This window comes from Pygocentrus nattereri, chromosome 8, assembly GCF_015220715.1.
Source record: "Pygocentrus nattereri isolate fPygNat1 chromosome 8, fPygNat1.pri, whole genome shotgun sequence".
In the NCBI taxonomy this organism is placed as follows: domain Eukaryota; kingdom Metazoa; phylum Chordata; class Actinopteri; order Characiformes; family Serrasalmidae; genus Pygocentrus; species Pygocentrus nattereri.
In genome coordinates this window covers 18,664,111-18,687,499 of record NC_051218.1, presented here as the reverse complement: position 1 = coordinate 18,687,499, position 23,389 = coordinate 18,664,111, and the positions used below count along the sequence as shown (strand labels likewise).

General features: G+C 36.6%; 1 protein-coding gene across 2 annotated transcripts; it reads right to left on the bottom strand.

Annotated features, from left to right (window-relative positions):
* Positions 1–3,644: 3,644 nt before the first annotated feature.
* Positions 3,645–8,053, bottom strand: asah1a (N-acylsphingosine amidohydrolase (acid ceramidase) 1a). Of its 2 annotated transcripts, none has more exons than XM_017704103.2 (14): positions 7,937–8,053; positions 7,759–7,805; positions 7,532–7,622; positions 6,905–6,988; positions 6,702–6,780; positions 6,301–6,375; positions 6,161–6,206; positions 5,918–6,062; positions 5,769–5,823; positions 5,532–5,613; positions 5,194–5,325; positions 4,969–5,092; positions 4,793–4,849; positions 3,645–4,667 (listed from the first exon to the last, which is right to left on the bottom strand). In XM_017704103.2, exons 1-14 carry the CDS (start codon positions 8,003–8,005, stop codon positions 4,578–4,580), a joined length of 1,176 nt encoding a protein of 391 aa, XP_017559592.1. In that variant the 5' UTR covers positions 8,006–8,053; the 3' UTR covers positions 3,645–4,577. The 2 variants fall into 2 exon arrangements, with proteins under 2 accessions (XP_017559592.1, XP_037396246.1); XM_037540349.1 differs by having other exon boundaries at positions 7,615–7,622; positions 7,937–7,987.
* Positions 8,054–23,389: the final 15,336 nt, after the last annotated feature.

The window sequence follows — 23,389 nt, the reverse complement described above, 5'->3', positions numbered from 1 at the left end:
GCATTCATCAAACTGACCTCACAGCAATGAAGAACAAAAATATAAAAAGAAAAATGAGAACTAACAAATAGTCAGAGTAAACCCCATTATAAGCCTGTAATCCTGTTTACCTATATTCCTCTGTTATGAACCTCACAAACTAGCCATGTAAACTGTTATTACGAGATGCTGTAAAGTCAGTTCTGACTGCTAGCAACCATATGGACAGTGCTTCTCCAGAATGCCCTGCCTTCTATTTGGGCCTTTGGGCCTCCTAATTGCTCCTTCATATCTCTGATCGTGTCCACTCATTTTATTGATGCCCGTCCTCTTCTTCTTTTACTTTCAACTGTTCCATGTATAATTGCCCCCCCCTCAGTTTGGTTAATTGGAATTTGAGTGAGAGGCTTAATTAGCTTGATTTGCTTTCTTGCCTTCCAATATACTCTTAAAAGTCCTTGCCCAATGTTCAAAGGCATCAGTGCTTTTACTGTCCCACTTTGTTATTGTCCAACCTTCACATTCATAAGAAGAAAAAAACAAAAAAACAAACAAACAAACAAAAAAAACAGCCTGGATGATTCTGATCTTTTTTGTGGAGACATTTGAAGAGCGTTCAGACTCCTTCATTCTTGTTCTGCTGTCAATCTGCCTCTTATTTCTTGACAGCTGGATACTTTGTTGTTAATAACTGATCTAAGTAAGCGGAAGCTGTCCACACTGAATTTTTTCCCATCAGTGGTGAAGTTAGTGGTCTTTCCTGTTGTCTAAACCTTCGTTTTCTTCATTTCAAAGAACTTCTTCTTTAGCATTCCATATAAGGGCTTTCAGTTCTTCTGACATACCACTATGAGTGTGGTGTCATGTATTTTTTTTAAAGGTTATTGATATTTATTCCACCAATCTAGAATCCTTCATCATCTTTCTCCAGTTCTACTTGTCTTATAAAATTTTCAGCATACGGGTTGAACAAGTATGGTGATAATATGCAGACTTGTATAACCCCTTTGCTGATGTGGAGCCAGACTGTCTGTCATGACTGTGGCTTGTTGAGCAGTGTAGAGTTCCTCACTTGAACAATGAGCAGCTCTGGTATACCCATTTTCCTGGAGACAATCCATAATTTGATGGAATCAAGCATAAAAAGGCAAATCAGTGGGTATTTCACAAACCAAGATTTCTTAGTTAGCCAGATAATTTAAGCCCAAAGATGAAGATTGTCCAATAAAAATGTCCTCAGCTTTTTTCCTATTGGACAGGTTTGATTTTGGCATATGTTATGTGGCTAATCTGAGAAATCCTGCTTTGTGAACTACCCAGGCTCTAAAACTAGGTAAACACAACTGTAATTGCAAGGATAAGACTGTCATATACATGGAAAAAAAACTTAACTGAAGATTCTGCTAGCATCAAAAATAAAAACGATTATATCAACTTTAGCAAATTTGTGCACAAGTATTAACATTAATGTCAACCTATATATTATACAGCAGATGAAAACTGTATTTGGTAACAGCAAGTGTGGAGTGGCCGCTTCAGCAAGTGTTCTGTTAACTGAAGCTTGTTGGAATAAGTCTTTGTAAATGTGTATATACATAATGTGAGTTGTCACATAGCCTTATGAACACTACCCTCATCAAGGGATTGACCAGTATTGTGATGTCCTGCTGCAATATTTTGATCTAAGCTTCTGTTTTAGGAAGAAATAAAATGATGATGGTGTGTTTTTGTCTGAAAAATCTAAGAAATACACAAACTATGTACTTAAGTTAAAGTAGAGATACCCAAGGTAAAATATTACTCTATTAAAAGTAGAACTTCCTCCCTTTAGATATCCACTTGAGTAAAAGTACAAAAGTATTTACCTTTAAATGTACTTAAGTATTGAAAGTACAAGTACTAAAATATTAATTATGCCTCTAATGTCCTATTATCATTTTTGACTCTTGCCTCATTAACTCATTTTAGGTGAAAATACTCCAGTGTTGGTAAACCAATCTTTTAATAGAACGTCATTAATTAGTCTGATGTCATGAGCATGAAACACTGACAACTTCCATTAGGTAGAACTGAGTGGCTATGAAATAACTTTTTGTAAACAGGTAAAGTTTCAGTTTAAGATTTATTTGCAACTTAGTTACAAGTTTAGGATGAATAAAAACTTGCTTTAAATACAGGTTCACAAATGAGCTTCCTTTTCTATATTGTATCTGTAGGTCTCTGTTCATAAACATAAACAAGCCAAAACAAATTTACTATAAAATGAAAGTGTTTGTATAAATTCACAAAAAAGACACGTCAATCACAACCGTATATGTGTACATATTTCTATATTGTGGTCTATTTACACAAAGTTAGGTTAGTTCATCATTTATGTTGAACAGACACTCCCAAAATGTTATGCTGCTGCTGCACTGATGTTGAACTGTGTGCTTGCCCTGGTTTGGTATGTCCAACAGGTCAAAACAAGCTTAAAACAAAGTGCGCGCTGTGCCCTGATTGGTGTTCTTGTTTCATGCTTCTTTCGTTTTGACGTTACGTTTTTATACACACATACGCCAAAAAAGAACAACAGATTTCACATAATGTAGTGAAGTAAAAAGTAAGATATTTGACTTTGAAATGCAATGGAGTGAAAGTAAAAAAGTCACCCAAAATGCAAATACTTCAGTAAAGTACAGATACACAAAAAAACTGCTTATGTACAGTAACAAATTACATTTACTTAGTTAATGCACACCAGTGTTGGTGAAGAACGTGTCTTCCGAGGATGAGTAAGTTATCTGTTACTGTCATCAGATCTTCATCAGTTATACCTTTTATTAGAGCCTGTGTGTGTGACATTACAACGTAAAGATGTACGACGTGGTTCAAAAAACTCCCACCAAATTCATCCCCTCATCAAACTTCTAAATGATTATTTCAGGATAGCATGTTCCTTTTTCTCCAAACTCAGTAATACTATTTCTTTCAGCTTTAGCAAAAATATTAAATAGTGCTGTTGATATTAAATAGTGCATTGTAATAAGGCTGACAGCAGGTTTGGAGTCTCCTCCTTGCTTTAGGGCTACATAACCCAATTTACATTTCAAACTGACTTGGTCAGTGTGGTTGATGATGTCTTTCTGGAATAATACGGTCAAGTCCCCTGCTAGCCAATTTATGCAAAGTATCTGTCCTTTTTGCCTTCGTGTCAAGCATTTTCCAAACTGACTTGATGTCAGAAGGTCTAAAGGTGAGGTTTTCTCTTCAAGGGCCAAACTGACCTTCATCTTTTTCCTACTGTGCATGAAATGACCATATGTTCTGTCAAGCTAATATATATATATATATATATATATATATATATATATATATATATATATATATATATATATATATATATATATATATATATATACACACACACACACACACACACACACACACACACACACACACACATACACAGGCTGTTTGTTACTGTGTCTTTAAGACTAATATACATAAATACCCTTTCTTCTGACTGACTGCTCTGCATTTAAATAGCAGTCTGATCTGCAATAATCGTTTAGTGTGAATGGACAGAGCTATAAGCTACTATAGGCTGAATAGGATATTTCTGGATATGTTAGTTTTTATGAGAACACAGAAACAGCTCAATCAAAACAAGCCGTTTTTGAAGATTAGTTTCCATAAATAGACTTTATTAACTTGGAGTGATTGTACATTTTGAAACTTTAACAATACTTGTACAACATTAAACTGCTTTGTTTAAAAAAAAGCAAGGAAAATTCAGATTGAAAAATCAATGGCACTTTAAATTAGATTTCTTAATGCTGCACTGCTGATATTTTCATCTCCTCTTTAAAAAAAAGCTCTCTCAGTTAGCTGATGTGTGAGGGTGAAGGTGTAATAAAACGGATGAGGAAGTGTGCAATAGGACTGGCAGTTCCTCATGCCTTCATCAAAAAAGCAGAGTGACACAGCTTCTCTGCTGATTATGCTACAGCACATGTGACTTACACACTCTGTTAAGACTTGATGTATCACATTAGATAGAGCTGAAAGTTAAAAAAAAAAACAATCACATGCTTTGTTGCATTTTTCTGTTTTAGTGCTGGTGCAATATTGGATATGTCACAAATCTTGGGTTGAGAGCACTTCCCATATAACACTAAATGAGGAACAGAAAAACAGAACATTGATTACAGCTGTCCATGAAATAAAACCATAAAAATACTCATAGTATTTTACACATTTATTTGGAAAAGGAAAAAAAAGTCCTTATAATAAAAATTATAAAAATTAATTTATTAAATTTTTTATACAGCCAAGATCATACAGTCTGTTGTAAGCAGGATCATGTCTACAGAAATTTAATAAGTGATGCAACTCCTTTCTATTCATAAAACCAGTGATTACTGTCACAGTGTGGTCACAGAATAAAATATTTACACTTTTATAACAAGATTTTGGGAGAAATAATTAATGTTGCCATAAAAATGACAATTAATATTACGTAATGATATTAAAGAGGTAGAGCAATAGCCAATATGGTATTTAAAACAGCTTTTAATTTGTGGTGACATCACATTGTGGTGACATCACATTGGACATCACCAAGGGTTACATGGATTTGGACAGGCTCTAATGTAAGACTCCAGTTTACCAGTTGAAACTTCCATGAGTGAAGTGTAGGTGGTCAGCTAGACAGTGATGGAAACAAAATGTCCACTATTAAAAGATCAAGCTTGGATTTTTTAAAGAAAATGGCCTTTTTTTAGGCTTTATCTTGGTCAGTTCTTGCTAATGAAGGGAAAAAAATTCTCACCTTGTTTAAAACAGGTTTTGTTGAAAGGACATCATATATTGTCTGCAAGGTGATGTTCTGAAAAAAAAACATGCATTTCATTGGTGAGTACAGTACATTATGACAGTGATTAATAACATTAAACAATAACTATATGTTTTGAATACAGATACATATATTTGAGTGTAATCACTTACTGCTTGGGTGATTTTATTCATGCATTTCATAGCTGGTGTCCGCCGGTCATCCAGAAAGAATGGCTCTTCCCAGTGATCATAGTTAGTTTCAAGGACATACCATCTACCAAGCTTCAAAGCAATCCTTCACAATCATAAAAATAATGTACATGATTAAATATTGTATTCAATTTTGAGTGTAGGCTGTTTAAATGCTGACTCTTTAGTGTGACAAAGAAAGCTTACTCCCAGATGTCCAGCGTGTTGATTCTAGTTCTGGTTATTACACAACCCTGACCCGTCTGGTTTCCGCCCAAGATGAAGTAGGCTGGGGCAAGCAGCTTGGTCTGAGCAAGCTCGTTTTTGGCATCTTCATAACTGTTAAAAGACATAATTTTTCGTTATAAAGATTCACTTTGGTTTATAACATGACTTTCATCATGGTCACATTACATATAGGAGGCAAGTCTACTCTGAAGCTGAAGCAGAAGCTTTTCATACTGATAGAGGAAAGAAAATCTATTAGACAAAATAGTAGGCCGCTAGCAAGAGATACAACAGAAAAAATGGAAGACTGACTCAACCTGGTTGCATTTTCCAGAACTCTGCGGGTGAGGAAGCTCATCCACATTCCATCTCTCTGGCCAAGAATCCATTCCAAGATTCCTGTGAGAAATTATATGATGTTATCGGTCTCCTGAACAAAACAAGCACCGAGTGCCAATGGAGTGCCATTCTGAAGACCACAGTCAAAGAGAAGGTCTAAAACATACTGTCCATTAGTAGCAGGCAAAATACTGTACCTTCTTGTTACGCCTTACCTATGTACCCTCCATCAACGCTGAAGCGCTCATTCACTGTTAGAGTAAACTCTTTCTACAAAAAAATAAACGTTTAATTTTCTTCTGCTTTTATATAAAAAAAAAAAACAGAGATGGGGGTAATTTCATCAAAGTCTTGAAACACTTACAGGTCTAATGCCAGTGAGCATTCCCACATATCCTGCAAAGCTGGTTGATTTGAAGACTGTTTTGTTATTTCGTTTGAAGTCAACATTCACAACAAGTGGCTTGAGCTTCTCGGTTATGGTCCATGTGTGAGTTTTTCGATCCCACCTTTCAGAAAAACACAAGGTGGTTCGAGTCCATTGTGAATTAAAAGGCTAACACACAGACACCAAAAAGCCTCGACAATATACACAAACAAAGTTTACCCCATAAACAATCCAAAGTCCAAATTCCGTGCATGGTATATATTCCCTGAAAAAGAATGTGTAATTATATTTATGGACAAATGTATCAAACTAATGATGACTCACATGTGGATAAAGACTGCAAGACATACACTTCTCACCTTTTAAGTCTTCCACAACTACTGATGTGCACACAGTGAAAATTTCATAGAAGATATTAAACAGCACAACTTCTCCTAAAGGATTAAACACAAACAGAAATGTGTTTGTGATCCAGTCAAGAATTTTAAAAAGGTAGCATTGCAACCTAAAAATCAAATTAAAAAGTATTTGTTTTGCATGTGCATGTAGGTAAGGCAACACAACATACAAAAGATATACAGTATATAATCAATATACAGGGCAAATATATATGTAAAACCTGCACATAGGCATCTTATCATATATCTTGAATGCTTCAACATAGCTGAAATGTAAGGTCTATTTCCCAGAATTTCAGATACGTCATTTAAATTTTTCATTTTATTTGAAAAGTCATTCCTACTAAATAAGCAAACTCTACCTAATGGGACACCAGAGACAGCAGCGAGTCCTTTAATTTCTTCATTAAAAGGGTAAGGGAGTGTGTCCACTATCAAAGGCTACAAAAAAAGCACAGAGAATCACAGCAATAGTAAAATAGTGATTGAATACTTAAATAATATATTTTTTTTCTGTGAAGATATGTGTCACAGAGTGCAACATCAACACAATCAATCTACTCACCAGCTCATTGTCCACTAAATGAATCAGCTTTCCATGGAAAAAGCCACCAGCTAAATCTTTTATTGCTTGTATCATTGCTACCAGCTGAAAAACAAAGTTCACATCCAAATTACTCTAAACTGTGTGCAATGTCATTTCAGTTGTTCTGTTCTTTGTTTCAGCTACCTCAGAAATACACTGTTCGCTATTTCACAATCAATGAATCAATAAATTAACAAACAAGTAAATGAAACAAGAAACCAACGTCTATACTATAGAACGTTTATACTATGGTGCCATACATCACATTACATAGTACTTTACTACTCATTATGTTCAGTCTCAGGTTGGAAGGGCTTGTATTTCATGAGTTGAAAACACACAGAATAAGGGTCACAGCTTATAAAGTTACATAAGCAAGTTGTAAAAACCTGCAATTAATGTCAATAACATAACATTGTTCTAAATTATTCCAGAACATTTGTGAAACCCAACTAAAGACAGAAGTATTATTGATTAGCGAGGCCACATTGATTTTTTTAAGTAGGTTTTCAAGCACCGTGAACCACAGAGCCAGGATAAGATACAGTTTGACACTTTTCATATTAGACAAGATATCACTGTGTTGTAAATCTGTTCAGAGCTTACTTCAGCTTTTTTCTCCTTTATCACGTGAGTCCATCTCTCACTGGGGGGTAAATCAAGATTTAGAGTGTACCAGGTGACATTACCTTTAAACCTGTAAAGAAATATAAAAACAAACAGGAGATGTAGTCAGATTTCATATCTCACATCATTAATGAACCATTACTTAACGTGCTGGCACGGTATTCAATTTTTCCTTATGAAATGTACAGAAAAGGGGTATGGCCTACGTTGGGCCCTTGGGAGGATACATGCTGTCTCGACACTCCTCAGCAGTCTGAAAATGAAAGAAATAGGTCTTCAAGGCAGCGTCGCAAACTGTCAGCTGGCCTCCCAATATATAAAACAAATGAAACTATATCAGGTTTTCTTTAGTAACATCAGACACAACGTTTAAAAAAGACTTACCCCACAAGAAAGCTGTGAGGAAAGACAGATAAACGCTATAAAAATGTGACGAAGGCTTGACAGCTTCATCTCTCCAAGCTTGTGTTTTGATACTGTGGTTCAAACGTGATCCGAAGAGATCCCGGGTTGGACTGTACCACAGCTAATAGGGTTGGACAGAAACGTCGGTTTTATTGTACCAGCAACAAAACAGGATTCACGCCGTGAGTTAGATCTGAGTATTTAAATAAAACAAGAAACAGGTATTCGCGTTTACAAACAATTATTTTCGTCGTGATTTTCTTACAGAGTTCTTGTAAATTCTCACATCGACCCCTCGAAACGACGGTAATGATTTTGTCCGATAGAAAACAAGGAAGTTAGTTTTCGGTTCAAGACGCTCGTAAAATTACAAAACCTAATCAAAAGTTACTCATCAAAACAATAATATTAGTAGACTAAACTATTTTATTTCAGTAATTTTCGGAACGTGTTATTGAAATAAAATAATGAACAATTTTCTTGCAGGGGCGCTGTGCGCTACCGCGCATGCGCCACATCATCCTGCATATCTCTACAGGGTTTCGTTCCTAAAAGATGTTGCAGACGACTTTCAAAACTTTTCTGTTCTTTTTTTAAATTGATATAGTTTACTAGAAGAATGTTTTATATATACAAGACATAATAATCTTGTATTATGATGATTTGATGAATAATGATTAATGGGCCTACCACATTTGTTAGAGAAATATATATATATTTTTTCCAATATGAGAGAGAGAGAGAGAGAGAGAGTGTACTGCTATCTAGTTATATTCATCAGCTATCCATCCATCCATTCATCCATTTTCTAAGCCGCTTCTCCGTCAGGGTCGCGGGGGGGAGGGGAGTGCTGGAGCCTATCCCTGCAGTCTTCGGGCAGAAGGCTAGAAGGATTATTCATCAGCTAATAGTATTAGCAATTATTTCAATGACAAAATATGTTATGTTATATATAAACAAGGACACAACAGGGTTATTCAGGTACTCCCGCCAATAACACACTAAAACCACGTTACCTGCACAAAAATAGTATGGGGTGTTTCAGTAATTTCATTTTTTTTACAGCCATAAACATGCCCCAGCATCATATTTCATTGCAGTGTTCAATGTACAATCCTTAATTTTATATACCTTGTTTAATAAAAAGGCCTGCATCAGTAGCCTTACTGCTGCTATGATAATGTCAAATACAGTTAACGCCTCTTTCAAGATTCCTAATGCTAGGTTTGTGCCGAATTAACAGTGCAGTACACTTACTTTACTACACTGGGTTTGGCATTTCTAGCCCAAACAAGGGCAAATACATATTCCTTATTTCTTTACTGCAGTTACATGTATACAGAGTGCACTTCAAGATTTTTTCAAAGCTATATTTCAAATCTCTTTGGCTGTAAAATGTCTGTAGAATTGTAATCCAGAAAGGGAGACCAGCTTTACCAACCTGAAGAAAAATGTACACATACTAACAAAGCCTCTCTCTCATACATACAGCACCACCGAAAAAGCTTGTTATTAGTATAAATTAGCACAAAGTCTTTTTTGTTGCAAATGTGTGCAGATATATGTGTAAATGATTCTAGTATGATGCAAGTATCCTTCATAGGGTTCAGATAATTTGTTGGAAGCTATAAAAACATGAAGATAGTCTTATTTAAAATGTGTCCAGAATAATTAACAAAGCTGTAGATGATATTTAGGAAATTGTTTTTCTTTTAATTTACTTTTGATAATATTTGTGTTGATTTGATGTATTTTATTTATGTAAACCAGTGTAAAGTTGGATTCAGTAAATTCAAAGCACTACTTATTTCAGTCTGCTGCGATAACAGTCAACTGCCTCAAGATTTGCTAATCTAACACCTGCTATATTGGTATTGCTTATACTACCTAAATATACATATATATCCACAGAAAAAAAACAAGGTAACAAGGTCAGGAAACTATTTAATACACATAACTAGTTAGAGTGCAGATAGATATACAGGCACGTGTATATGCCATTTGTCCATTTGTCTGTCTCTATTACATTTACATTTACATTTACAGCATTTGGCTGACGCTCTTATCCAGAGCGACTTACAATTTGATCATTTTTACACAGGAAGGCGAAGGCAGTGTTAGGAGTCTTGCACAAGGACTCTTATTGGTATAGTGTAGTGTAGGGTATGGTTAGTAGCAAATGGCAGTTCTGAGGTCTTACTCTCTAACCTGATCTGGACATAATGCTTCAAAATACTAGAGGAAGATGCAGTTGAGACAATTCCAGCACATTTAGGTTCACTAAATATGGGTAGCTCTGTAATCAATGCCAAAGCAAACACTTGTTTTTGTTGTCATTCACAGTACCTAATATAACCAAAATTAAATTTTAGTTTTGTTCCACCACAGCACTTTTCAGTTTTTTTTTTTGCTTGACTCCATATGCTTCAGCCTGCTTCTTGTGAGAAGAGCTTTCCTCTCACAGCTCTTCCAAAGTGATTTTGCATAGCAATGAAACACAGTTTCTGTAATTCGCAGTTTCTCAGCTCTGCCACCTTAAACAGTTTTTTCCTCAGCGGTTTTTTCTCAACATTCAAGTATAAGTTTTGTTCATTTCACTCATTTATTGCAAATTTTTAGCAGTAAATATTAATAACCCACAAACAATGTAAATGTACCCTCAATGTGCCCTACCCTGAAGGTCCAGTTGTATACCTGGTATGAGTTTCAAAAGCCTATAACCTACACTTGTCTTGTATTTGTGTGGTTCCATTTAACAAAACGGTCATAATTAATCTTTACATGAACATTTTCCAACCACTCTTCATCCCTCAGACTTAAATAGGATGGGTTTGTTACTGTGTCTTAAAGATTCATGTCTATTATATCTGCTACATTATTTCAAAAGCAGCCAAGTAGAAATGCTCCTTATAAGTTGATCATAAATGGGCAGGGCTAACTTGCTGAATAGGCTAACATATAAATGAACTAATGTTTGTGGCAACATGAAAATAATTCACTCAGAACATATTGGGTGGGCAACTTATTTTCCAGATAAGAACCACATGGACACTACATCAAACGTTTTTATTTTAAATTTTCAATCTTATGTCATTATTTCAATGATACGGGCCCTTTAAATGTATATTCCTTTTCATAACTTCAAACAAAAATGTGGTGTCAAGATGGGGTGGTTAGAATTAATACAACTTAAAATACATAACAGCAAAATAATATTGTGCATTTATGTTCCCCAACTAAAGGTACCACCCAGTAACAGAGGTTATACCCTGAAAGATATAAATTCTAGTGGATGAACAATTCTCATGGCCCAGACCTTTGCACACAGTCTCACAATGAGTTAAGGGCATTCAATGCTGCAATGTCACTGACAGATAGTAGTAGAAATTGGACACATTTTGCGAAAGAAATCATTCTCACAAACATCTTATCCAAAAATAGGCCTTGGTACCCCGTAAAAACATCTTCATGGCTTGACAATCACTGCATTTAATCTAGCCAGATAATGCTGCTAGTGAAGTGAAAGGCAGTTTACAGTAATCTGTGCCATTCCACCCCTTGTTGTTATGGCCAGTAGGGGTCAGTATAAGCTTTTATGTGTGAAATTGGTTGGCAAGTACCTGACAGTTCTTTTTCTCATTCAGGTTTAAAAGAACACAAATTAATATGTGGGATTTATTGAACCTTCAGTGATGTAATTATTCCATTATTTGAATTAGTTCATTACATTCAATTCATACCTTTTTTGAAAGAAACCACCCTCAGATTTGCAGGCACATCCACCACATGGAGTAATTCTGTAACTCCACACATAGTGGAGTCAACATGACCTAGACTACCAGAAACAACAGAACCTAAATCATACACCACATGTCATTTACAGCCATTTTTGTCACAGTTACTAATTTTTTTTAGGCAAAGTGCAGGAAAACAGTGGGTGAAGAAGACTGAATGAGATGCCAGCATCACATGCAAGAAAACATACAGCATTGTGTGTAATAATGCTGACTTCAATAGCTTACACAGCTGTATGTCAACTGGCTCAGCAGAACAGTTCGGTTCCATCCAACTGTGTATATTAATGCCAGACACCTCATTTCCATAAAATAAAAAAACAAGCTTAGTAGTCGCATCAAGGCTTCTAGGATTTTGATGTATGCTCAAAACAACCAAGGCTAATATCCATAAGAGACATACAGGTCATTATTAATTAAAACAGTCTAGTTAAACAGTAAAATATGTTACAAAGAGACAGTGTAAATCAGAAATATGCTAAAAAGTGAAACACAAATAAAAAATTAATACACAGAGAACATATAGAAAACAATATACACATAGAAAACGTCAAATGATTCGAAGATTCAGGCACGTATAAACAAAACTTCTAAATCCTGTTTCATCAACAATGTAGACCATAGTTACATATGTGCTGTTTCCGAACTGGTCATAATCTTAAATATTTCACCTGGAAAAAGTTTAAACAAGGCTGAAAGACAAATCTTCTAGAATTATATGTATATGGGCCGCATACATTTGTGAAAGAGATGGCAGCTGACCTCCAGTGACTACCATATACTATTTTATATGTATATATATATATATACACTATTTTGTTCTGCCACTTTTCCTCCTGGACAATTGATAGACATCTACACACAGAGCTGTACATCCTTTCCTTTCCAGTCAAAATGGCCAGTATGCACAAGTTTCTGAGGAGATTAGGTAAATAATAATCTACTTGCATACAGATGAGGACAGTCAAAGCAAAAGAAAATGGGGCTTCTATCAATTGTGTTGGACCTGGTAGACCACCAAAACTGTCACTGTCAAAAAACGTACTCTTAAAGCTTTAATCTTTGAGAGAGAGGAGAAATCAAGCTACACTCTTGCTTCAGATCTGAACAAATCTACAGGGGTTTCTGTCCAGCCTTCAAATTGTGAGAAGACAACTCAGTCTGATGTGCAGCTTTCAAGAAGCCGTTCCTGAGAAAATGAAAGACCAAAAAAAAAAAATGCAAATTTGCAAATCAAATACAGAAGCTAGAGAACAAAGGACTGACCACCCAGACTTTAGCATCGCTGAATGTGTATGAGATTACTTGGATTGTGAGAAGAAGAAATTAAAAGAATAGAGGCTGTAATAAAGGCAAAGCGTGGACAAAGCGCTTTTCTTCTTAAAGATGAAGAAAGAATGACTTGAAAGTAATGGCCATTTTAACAGGACTATAAACAAATGAAGGGCCATTGCCTTTGCATAGGACAAAACAATGAGTGCGTTTACGTGCACTTAATAATCCAATAACGGCAGAAAGTCAGATTTTGTCAGTAATCTGATCAGCGTGTTCCTATGCACCTGAATAATCAGATAATGGGAAACTCCAGGTCTACATGAATCAGACAGTAAGCAGATTTCTGCTTTACAACCAGCCTTTGCAGCTCACAGAATAAGACATGATGTAAATGTAATGTAAAACTCAGTGCAGTGGCTTTTCTTCAAAAAACATTTTACCTGAAAATTTGAACACATACCATCTAGAAGATGAAGAATATTGTATATGTAGTTGGTTTTGCTGTCATCTCACAGCAACACTTCTTGCCTATTTCTGGTACCACAGTCTGTTTTTGCTCACGTGCAGACTGAAAAATCCTAAATAAATCTGGATAAAGGTACACATGCACCGAGAAATCTCATTACTGAGCTAAAATCCAACTCTTTTGGATTTTCTAATTGGATTTTAGACATCACTCCAGTCTAAGAAATCGGAGTATGCTGTTTGCTTGTTTGATTTTTATCTTTTTTTCCTGGTTTCTGTGGTTAATGGCTGAAAGCAGAACCTACTTTGAATGGCAGTGGATTTCACAACCAGGCTAACACTGTCACTCTTCCAAAGGTAATAAATCAATCAGAGGTCCTGACTGCTGAGAACTAAATATGTCTCTTTCACCTAAAGATCTTAAGACTCAAGGATCAGACAATCAGAACAAGAGGCCTGGTGCAACATTTTGGGCATTTCGATTTTATACCTGATAACCTAACTCTACCTGTATGTTGAGTAGGAACATTCACAGTTAATGACAGTTAGTGTAGGAACAGAGCAGAGTGCTGGCCACATCAGGCAAGTCAGAGTTATGAATCTTTCACACATGGGAGATAAAAGCTGCCAAGCCACTCAGCCAGCTGAGGATACTTCATTAATTAAACACTTCCCCCTGATTATCCTCTTTGATAGAACTTATCTCCTGAGTCAGAGGGAGTGCTGGTCTCTACTGTAGCCTGGAGCACTCACCTAATGTAGAGATACGTTAAAATGAAGCACTTCCAGGACAGAACTGCTGCAGGCTAGTACTTACAGCAAGACAAATGACATACTCCCAGCTTTAAGGTGTGAAAAAGCTAAATTCTCTATAGTTGTGAGAGTCTCTGGATGAGAATTAACCCTTTGGATTTAGATTGTGATTACCGTGTTGTAAGTAATTAACATAATCAAAGTTCTTTCAAGGGCAAAAGAACATTTCTGTGAAAAAAACCACAACACATACTTTATTATTTGCTCTGAGTACTTGTTAAGGGGACATATCTTGCATTTTTCTTGCACCTTATATTCCATCTACTACATTTATTAAACATATATTAATACCTAGTGCTGTGGTGTTCGAGGTCTTGGTCATTGACTTCATCCAGACTCTGTCTGGGTTTCAGCATTTTTCAGCGTAATTAGGACTCTGTCTTGTCTTGGTCTTGACAACATTTGGACTCTGTCTGAGAAATAGTCTAACTTTCCTTTTAAAAAATGTGAACTAATGTAAAAATGTCCTGCTGCTTTTTCTCACATCGCCCATCAACACAGCATGTAGTTTGAATGTTGAATGTCAAAAGCAATGAATTCAAAATAGGCTGTTGGCATATATGAAGTGTATGAGGTTTTAAAATGTTAACGATGTTTACATACTGCATCAAATTATTTACAAACAAGTAAGAAAACATTTTTGAAAAGATTCAAATCAAGTCTATACATTAAATAGACCTCAGATAAAGTCCAGCTGTCTGTCACTATGTCAGTGACAGTCTCTTAAGTTCTTCCTCCTTTCAGTCTCATAGCATTATGTCCTGCTCTCACAGCAAGGATGGACAGATCTGAAGCAGCTTGATTTTCTCCTCTCTCTCAAAGATAAAAGTATTGTTTATTTGATGGTGACAATTTTGGCGGTCTACCAGGTCTTCCATGGTTGTTTTTTTCCTGAGCAGTGAATAAGAGGTAAAACCAAAATCACCACACTTTACTGTCATGTAATTGCAGAATTATACAGGCTGGTTATTCTGATGTATGTAAATGATGTCTGTTCTGATTGGAAGCCCTGTGTGTTGCTGAAACACTCATTATAACTTCAAAATGAAAGGGTGGAGCTACAGGCTGAATGGGTGTATCTATGTTAATAAATTAAATTAGGAATGAATTCTAAATGGGGTGTTTATGCAGCTTAATTTTCATATATGAACATTATACAACAGTGAATTTTAACATTTGCATAATCAAGCTCTTTCACTTAAAAAGCAATAAAGTGCTTTTGAAAAGATTCCACCCAGTGTCTGATTATGAACAATAAATATCAGCCCTGATTTGGATCTTGATTTATGATTTATATGTTCCAGAATGTACTATCATAAACATATATTTGGACCACCTACACCATAGGCAGTTTTGTTTCAGTGTTTTATAGTATCTCAACCATCCAGCTACAGCATTATTATCTACATGGTATATTCCGATACTCCATACATGTTGACACAATACATGACCACAACCTGTCAGATATGCTTTGCCACTCTGACTGATATTCATTTAAAAAGCAATGTATACAACACCAAAAACTGCTTTGCAGATTTTTTTTTCTTTTCTTGAGTACCTTTATCTGATAGATTTCCAACAAGAGCCTTGTTGCTTTTCTCTTCTCCTTTTCTTATTGTTTGTCATCTCGTACAGGATGCTGCCAAAGATAAGGCCTGCAATCATCAAAGCTAGGTGTATGACATTCATGCAGAATGATGGATAATGCACAACACATCAAACAAGAATGCCTGTCAGTGTCAAGCTTTGTGAGATTCTCCTGGTTATGTGGCACTGAGTTTAGAATGAGAAGAGGCATTTGTTTGGTTGCATGAACAGAAGCTTTTTCATGCAAGATGTGTAATTTCCAGTGGCAGCTAATTGGATTTTATATATATATATATATATATATATATATATATATATATATATATATATATATATAATATTCCTTTCGTTTTCTTTTTTATCAATATAATAATTCACTGTATTTTTTCCTAAAGGCTACACTGATGAACCCTAATTTTCTCTGCTCTCTGCTCTTTGTCATTATTGTGCCTTCCATTCGTTTCGGATCACCCAAGAAATCTAAAGGGATTTTTTCCATATCTCCACAGTTCAGTCTTAGAGGTTGGTTGCATTTTTTGCTTCTCGTGTTCTACACACACACACACACACACACACACACACACACACACACACACACACACACACACACACACACACACACACACATCCTTTCAGACTCATAGCTTTGTCTTCTCACAGTGAAACAGTCAGGAACACCTGTGGATTTTTTTCAGATCTGAAGCGAGAATAGTGCTCTTCTCAGCCAAAGACGAAAATACAAGTATATATAAGTGTATAATTTTTTGAAGACCATTTTAACTAGAAATAAAAAAGTGCATCATTCAATCATCTATAAATAGTTACTGAACACTTTTCAAAACCTGTAAAACCTTAGACAGACATCAGTGACTTAAATGAAACAAGGTTCAGTTGTCAGTATGAAGTGAAAATTTATTTCGGCCTGATCTGCATAGGAAGTGACAAAAAATATAAGGTTGCTTGAGCTAGAACATCACATTTCATAAACTTGTAATTTGTTCAATAATATAGTAAAAAGTTCTGTTCTATGTAATCATCTGAGTAATTGGAGAGCGGCATGAGGTTAAAGTGCAGAATGTCAGCTTTAATTTGAGGATATTTACATCTACATCGATGGAACCGTGTAGGAATCACAGCGTGGAAGTGTTTAATTAATGGTTGGCAGTAGATTTCTCATCTGAACCCTGCTGAATAAAGACCTTTCAACTGAAGCCCTATGTGAGTAGCAGGGATCCAGATTCTGTAATACTTAAGGTAATTACCAAGTATGTTAAAAGAAGTCTAAATGGACATGTGGTCTCTGATGCTCATTATAGCACATTCTTATTAACTCTGTTGGATTTCAGTCCCCATGAGTCTGAAGCTCAGTGTAGAATCCCAGGACACTGCACTGGCAAAGACTGAAACTGTTGATGTAATCTTGAGCAGTCATTTAGAATCTCTAATGCCTCACTTTGGGGCAGAATGTTCCTTTGGGGTACAGCCGTGCCTTAAGGAGTTTCATTCTGACAGCCAAGACCATTAGAAACAATGGGGAACACTTCTTGAGTTGGATTCCTACACAGATTGTCATGTTTTTGTAATTGTAATGCATTATTTACTGTATCATGGCTTGATTAGGAGGCACTGACATTTGTTTCTAAAGATCACTGGGGGATAAATAAAATACTGCTCTAGTAGTGTTTTCGTGTCACAACTGTAATCACAATGAGCGTCAATCAGCACCTGGTTATTGACTCTGAAGGACAAATCGACACTATATCATTCACAGGGACTACCATCATGCTTTTTTTATTACCTTTTTCAAAGTGTATCTGAACAATTCTATACAGTCATACGATGATGGCGCACTGACTCTGTAAATTGCAGCAGTTAGGCAGCTTTTGTGTTTAGTTTAATAAAATTCCTTATTTGTCTTTGTTTTAGCAGCTGGGGCAAACTGCTGTTTTATGTCCCTGAGTCTAAGGTCAGTTGGTTTAAGAAAAATTCCATTAAGCCAAGCACCACAGGATGTCCCCTATAATGGACTATTGTTCCATCTGCACCTCACATCTGACTGGATTGCATTTATATTTTCAGGACAAAAAAAAAAAAAAAGACTTCACGTTATTTAACCTCATTCATGGAAGCAAACTCACTTAAAAACCTTGATGTCCAAAGCATCTACTCCAATAACAGCAGTCAATGGCCAGCGATTCATCTCTGACCAGAGTGCCTATATTGCCATTGTTGCTGAAGTTGAAAATGATTCAAACATCTGTCTTGCACAGCAATAAATCATACAGCAGTACAGCACTGCAGGCTAATGGCTTAGATGCATTGGAGTATTTTCATTTGCCTTCAGTCTCCTGAGCACCAACCCCCCCCCCCCCCCCCCCCTGTTTCTCTGACATTGCTGACTGCTCCCACATAGCAAATTGCTTATTGTTTGGCAGGCCAACAGGGCCATGTATGCTTATCGATTGCTTTCCAGTTGAATTCTTAGTGCTGACATCCAGTACTAAAATGCTAAATTACAGATCATTCACTACTTTTTCGCTTACACTCAGACAGGAGACTGGCATTAGTACACAGTGGAAAGTTACCATGTGCTGGGTAAAAACAAGCTGACTGTCAGTCAAAAAAAAAAAAGGAATGGCAAAAAAACCCAGGGGCATAGTCAAGGGGGGCTATGGGTTGAGGTTGGGCAGGTCGTTTGACCTACCCTTAAAACAACAGCAACCAAAAAAATTCTCATTACATCACAGGGTCTTCTTCTTCTTCTTCTTCTTCTTCTTCTTCTTTTGGCTGATCCCTTTAGGGGACGCCACAGCGGATCATCTGCCTCCATCTTGCCCTATCCATTGCCTCCTCTACTTTCACACCAACCATCTCCATGTCCACCTTCACTACATCCATGTACTGTAGCATAACTGCATAGTCATTGCCATATAGGTCATTTTGGGGCCAATATGGGTCATTTTGGAGCTTGATTAAATTAATTCGTAACAAAACAACCTACTGAATATTGTCAATATGTTTATGAAGTTAAAATCACATGTTTCAGTTTCTTATGTAGTGTAATGTAACTTACCTGTCAGACGGTGGGGTGTTAGGTTGCATGTTAAACATTGGTGTTATGAGCTTTATTTTTCAAAAATATAGCACAGTTGCTCTCAAAATTAATCTCTATCTGGAAGCCCCTTATTAACTCTCATTTTCTTCCAAGTTCAGTTCATTTGATTAGCTTTTCACAGGTGCTTAGCTCACTGACTCCATCATATTCACTGCAACAAACAAATGAACTACACTAGTCCTGTTTCTAAAATAATGTTACTACATGAACGTTTAAGCTGTATATTCTCTATACCGGAACATTTATGATGTGAGCTGTGTGCTTCAACATTAAGCCACTAACACTCATTTACTTGCATCTTATACTTTGTGAATATAAGATCTGTGAAGCTGTTTACAGACACTTATTAAAATCTACACATCAGACCTCAACATACTCTACACTTCCAGTTAGTACACACTATAAACACCTAAACTGTAAAGTCTACATATTTATTTCAGTATAGTAAACATGGTTTGTACTTTAAATTCTATCTCTCCCTTCTGACCTACAGTTACTGTTCATGTACATGTCTGTATAAACTATCTATGCACCTATTGTCTTTGTGCTGGATGCAGAAGTAGATAGGCAGTGTTTTTGTTTTACTGTACAACCCTGTAATGGTATAATGACAATAAAGTTGAATAAAAGATTCTAAATCAAAATGTATCTGAATATGGTATTCATATTCAACACTAGACTTTTGTTGTTCAGAATAATTAGCCAGCATATGATACCAGGTGGGAGTTAATAAGCTGGACACATTTTAGTGCAAACTGTATATAACATTGACATCTTAGTTAGGTGAACCCTTGATCTAATGCTTATTAACAACAGTAATTATGCTGGCTATCTTTTACCCTACCCTTGTCCAGCACTTCCATGATTTGGTAGGTAATTAATATTGTCCTGTTCTGAAAATATCTCAAAATAAACCCCCAGATTTAAGGTTGACTTGTGCGCCAGTAGACTGGCTTAACTCTTGCTGTCCAATGTGGTTTGTATGCACTATGTAGTTGCAGGTCACAGATAAATCTTTACCACTAATCTAGGGATCTGCAACTCTAAGTAGATAAAAGAGATGACCACCTGGACCTTGTTGGCCTCAAAGCCACTTAGAGTAAAGCTCTTTAGCCATCTCAGACGATGTTTTAAGGTTTTAAGCTAAATACAAACAGGCATTCAATGTGATTTATTAACACAGCGTCACGTCACATTAAGGAAAATGAAGCAGCTGGTGCCGTGAGGATCCATGATCATTCTTGGTTGCCAAGAATGCATCTGCAAGGATCTGTCAAATGCCATTTAAATGCTCTCTCAGGTGGAGAGTTCATTCCTCTTTATCTCTGGCAACAAAGACATTAGTCTCTGAGGGAACTGCAGATGAAGTAGAGAGCATTCACACTGTTGACGCCTGTCTTGCTCCATTAATGTGCACACAGAGCGCAGGGTCTCTAGTGTAATGAATGAGATGTGAACACATAGTAACGCTCCAAATGAGCTGTCAGTTTGCTGTCATTTCGCCTACTTAGCTTTGTAACATGAGCACCCGTGCCACCACTTGCCCAACACAGGGTCTCTCCTCAGAGCATGTGTGGCGAAGTTTAATCTCAGAGCTGGCCCCTAGGACAAATTTTAAATGGAGTGGAAACAAGTGTAGTCACTGTGTGCCAGGCTGCTTCCTGTTCATTGGGCCACTCGATGCAGTGGAGAAATAGCCTGAGAGTGGAGCCCCAGCATGAAGTGGATATTGGTCTTTTGCCTCCAGGTGGTTGCTTAATGGCTTGGAACCTCAGGTCCTGATATGTGAGAATTGTCATTGGTTGCAGTGACAAAAACATCTAGCCACTTTCTTGTTGCTGAAAGTCTCTGTTATTGAGTTCCTTTAAAACGCTGGTTCTGATAGAGCAGAGGTATACAATCTAGCCCTCAGGGACCTTCAGCCAATTCATACGATCAGATGGATAGAGTGCAGAGGAAGAGATTTTGTTTTTTGTTAATTAATATAGTTTCTATACATGTATCCATTCCAAATGTACAATTTTGAATTTAGACCTATAAGACCTCTAGTACCTACAACTATGCACAAAGGACATATATTCTGCACTGGTTAAGCAATTTTAACAAGAGAAAATCAACAAGTATATGTCTAAAAAATATAATTATATATTAATTAGGACTTTGTTGCAAATCCATTGTTGACAATTACAGATTTGAGATGTCTACAGTAAGAAGTACTTACCCTTTTCCAGAATTGTGATTCAATTTTGGTTCATTCCTCTTGGCACATCTTTGCATCTTCATCTCCTCAAAGTAATGAAGGTCCCCTTGATGGACTTGCAATTTCAAAATCCCTGAAAGTTTTTCAGTGGTACTCCAGTCAGGAGATTGGCTATGCCATGCAAGCTCCTTCACTTTCTTTTTTAGGCACTAGTCCTGAGTTTTTTTGTTTGCAGTTGTCTTGTTGAAATTTCCATTACCTCCCTAGATTACGTTTTTGACCAATGACATAAAATTCTCCTGTAATACATCTCCATGCATCCCACCATTAGTGTCTTTAAGTGATATGTAGTGCCCCAGTATTGTTAGCAGAGAAGCAGCTCCTGATGCTCCCACCTTCATACTTCACTGTGCATATGGTGCATTTCTATACTTCTCTTTAAGCAGTGTTTTGAGTAAGTTGTGGGAACAGAGATGACTGTGGTGCAGTTAGTTTGTTCTTGGTGAAGTGTTGTTCATGCTGCTTTCAGGTTGTTTTGCAGCTCTTCATGAGTGACCGCTCTCTCTTGCACTTGTTGGAAGTGATTTTTTATTCTATTCTATTTCTATTCTATAGAGGTTATACGTATACAGGTTCACTTTTCAGGTCTACAGTTACAGACTGTAGTCCATTAGTTTCTCTGCATACTTTGTTAGCCCCCTTTTACCCTGTTCTTCAGTGGTCAGGACCCTCTTAGACCCTCACAGAGTAGGTACTATTTGATGTGGTGGTGATGTGTTAGTGTTTGTTGTGCTGGTACGAATGGATCAGACACAGCAATGCTGTTGGAATTTTTTAACACTGTCCACTCACTGTCCACTCTATTAGACACGCCTACCTTGTCAGTCCACCTTGTAGATGTATGACAGCTCATCTCCTGCTGCATAGTGTGTGTTGGTCGTCCTCTAGTCCTTCATCAGTGGTCACAGGATGCTGCCCACAGGACACTGTTGGCTGGATATTTTTGGTTGGTGGACTATTCTCAGTCCAGTAGTGACACAGAGGTGTTTAAAAACTCCAGCAGCGCTGCTGTTTCTGATCCACTCAGACCAACACAACACACACTAACACACCACCTCCACATCAATGTTACTGCAGTGCTGAGCTTGATATACCAACCCAAATAGTACCTGCTCTGTGAGGGTCCATGGGGGTCCTGACCACTGAAGAACAGGGTAAAAAAGTATACAGAGAAACAGATGGACTACAGTCTGTAAATATCGAACTACGAAGAGCACCTGTGAAGTAAGTTAACAACCTGAAAGCAGTTACAACCTGTAGCACTATATATATATATATATATATATATATATATATATATATATATAGATAGATAGATAGATAGATAGATAGATAGACAGATCTATCAAAGAAAGAGAAACTGATCAAAATGTATAATTCATAATAATACTTTACAATGTTGATGACCTGACTCAAGTGTACTAGAAAAGGAACCACAACAAAATGTGTAAACCTCCATGTTTTAACAGTTTCACAGCGGCAGTGAGAGGTGTAGACCAGGTCTACACTGTCCAAAAATGACTAACAGCAATAAATCCTGCTTCACAAAATCTTTTGTTTAAGACTATTTGCTCACAAATATGAATGTGTGAACTTCAGTGAAAATGATGATCCCTCTTCAGCATTGTGTCAAACATGGTGTAAATGTCTAGATTCTGTCAGATGCAGTTAAAACATTGAAACCTCTTCTTCTTTCTGGAAAGTATCAGTGGGATCTGTGAAGATGGATTGATGTATAATATACAGTCACATGACCCAAGGAGACAAGGTTAAATGCTGTAAACCTAAGTCAGTATATTTAGCATTTGAGTACTCTTGATGGGGAAGAATGTGGACGAATCAATGAGGATTTTCCATAGCTTGCTTTATTGACCCATCTTGCCTGGAAAGTTGGATTGAAGTCACTTTACTAATGAAAATCAATCAATTTAAGATTGGTCTAGCCTCCAGAGAATATTACATAAATAAAACAGCTACTTCATTTTGTCTATGCCGTCTCAATCCATCATATTAAATTAAAATTCCATGAAATAGTCAAATTTCTGTTTTTGATGGATGTTTTGGGAATTAGGAGTGGTGCTGCAGTAACTTGGTTGTCTTTTTTCTTCTCTCTGAGATGCAAG

Coding starts and splice junctions, on each gene's coding strand:
- asah1a (XM_017704103.2), bottom strand. CDS start 8,005: ATGAAGCTGTCAAGCCTTCGTCACATTTTTATAGCGTTTATCTGTCTT. Junction 5,614..5,768: donor CGTTGATGGAGGGTACATAG/GTAAGGCGTAAC, acceptor AATTTCTCACAG/GAATCTTGGAATGGATTCTT. Junction 4,668..4,792: donor CAAAACCTGTTTTAAACAAG/GTGAGAATTTTT, acceptor ATCACTGTCTAG/CTGACCACCTACACTTCACT.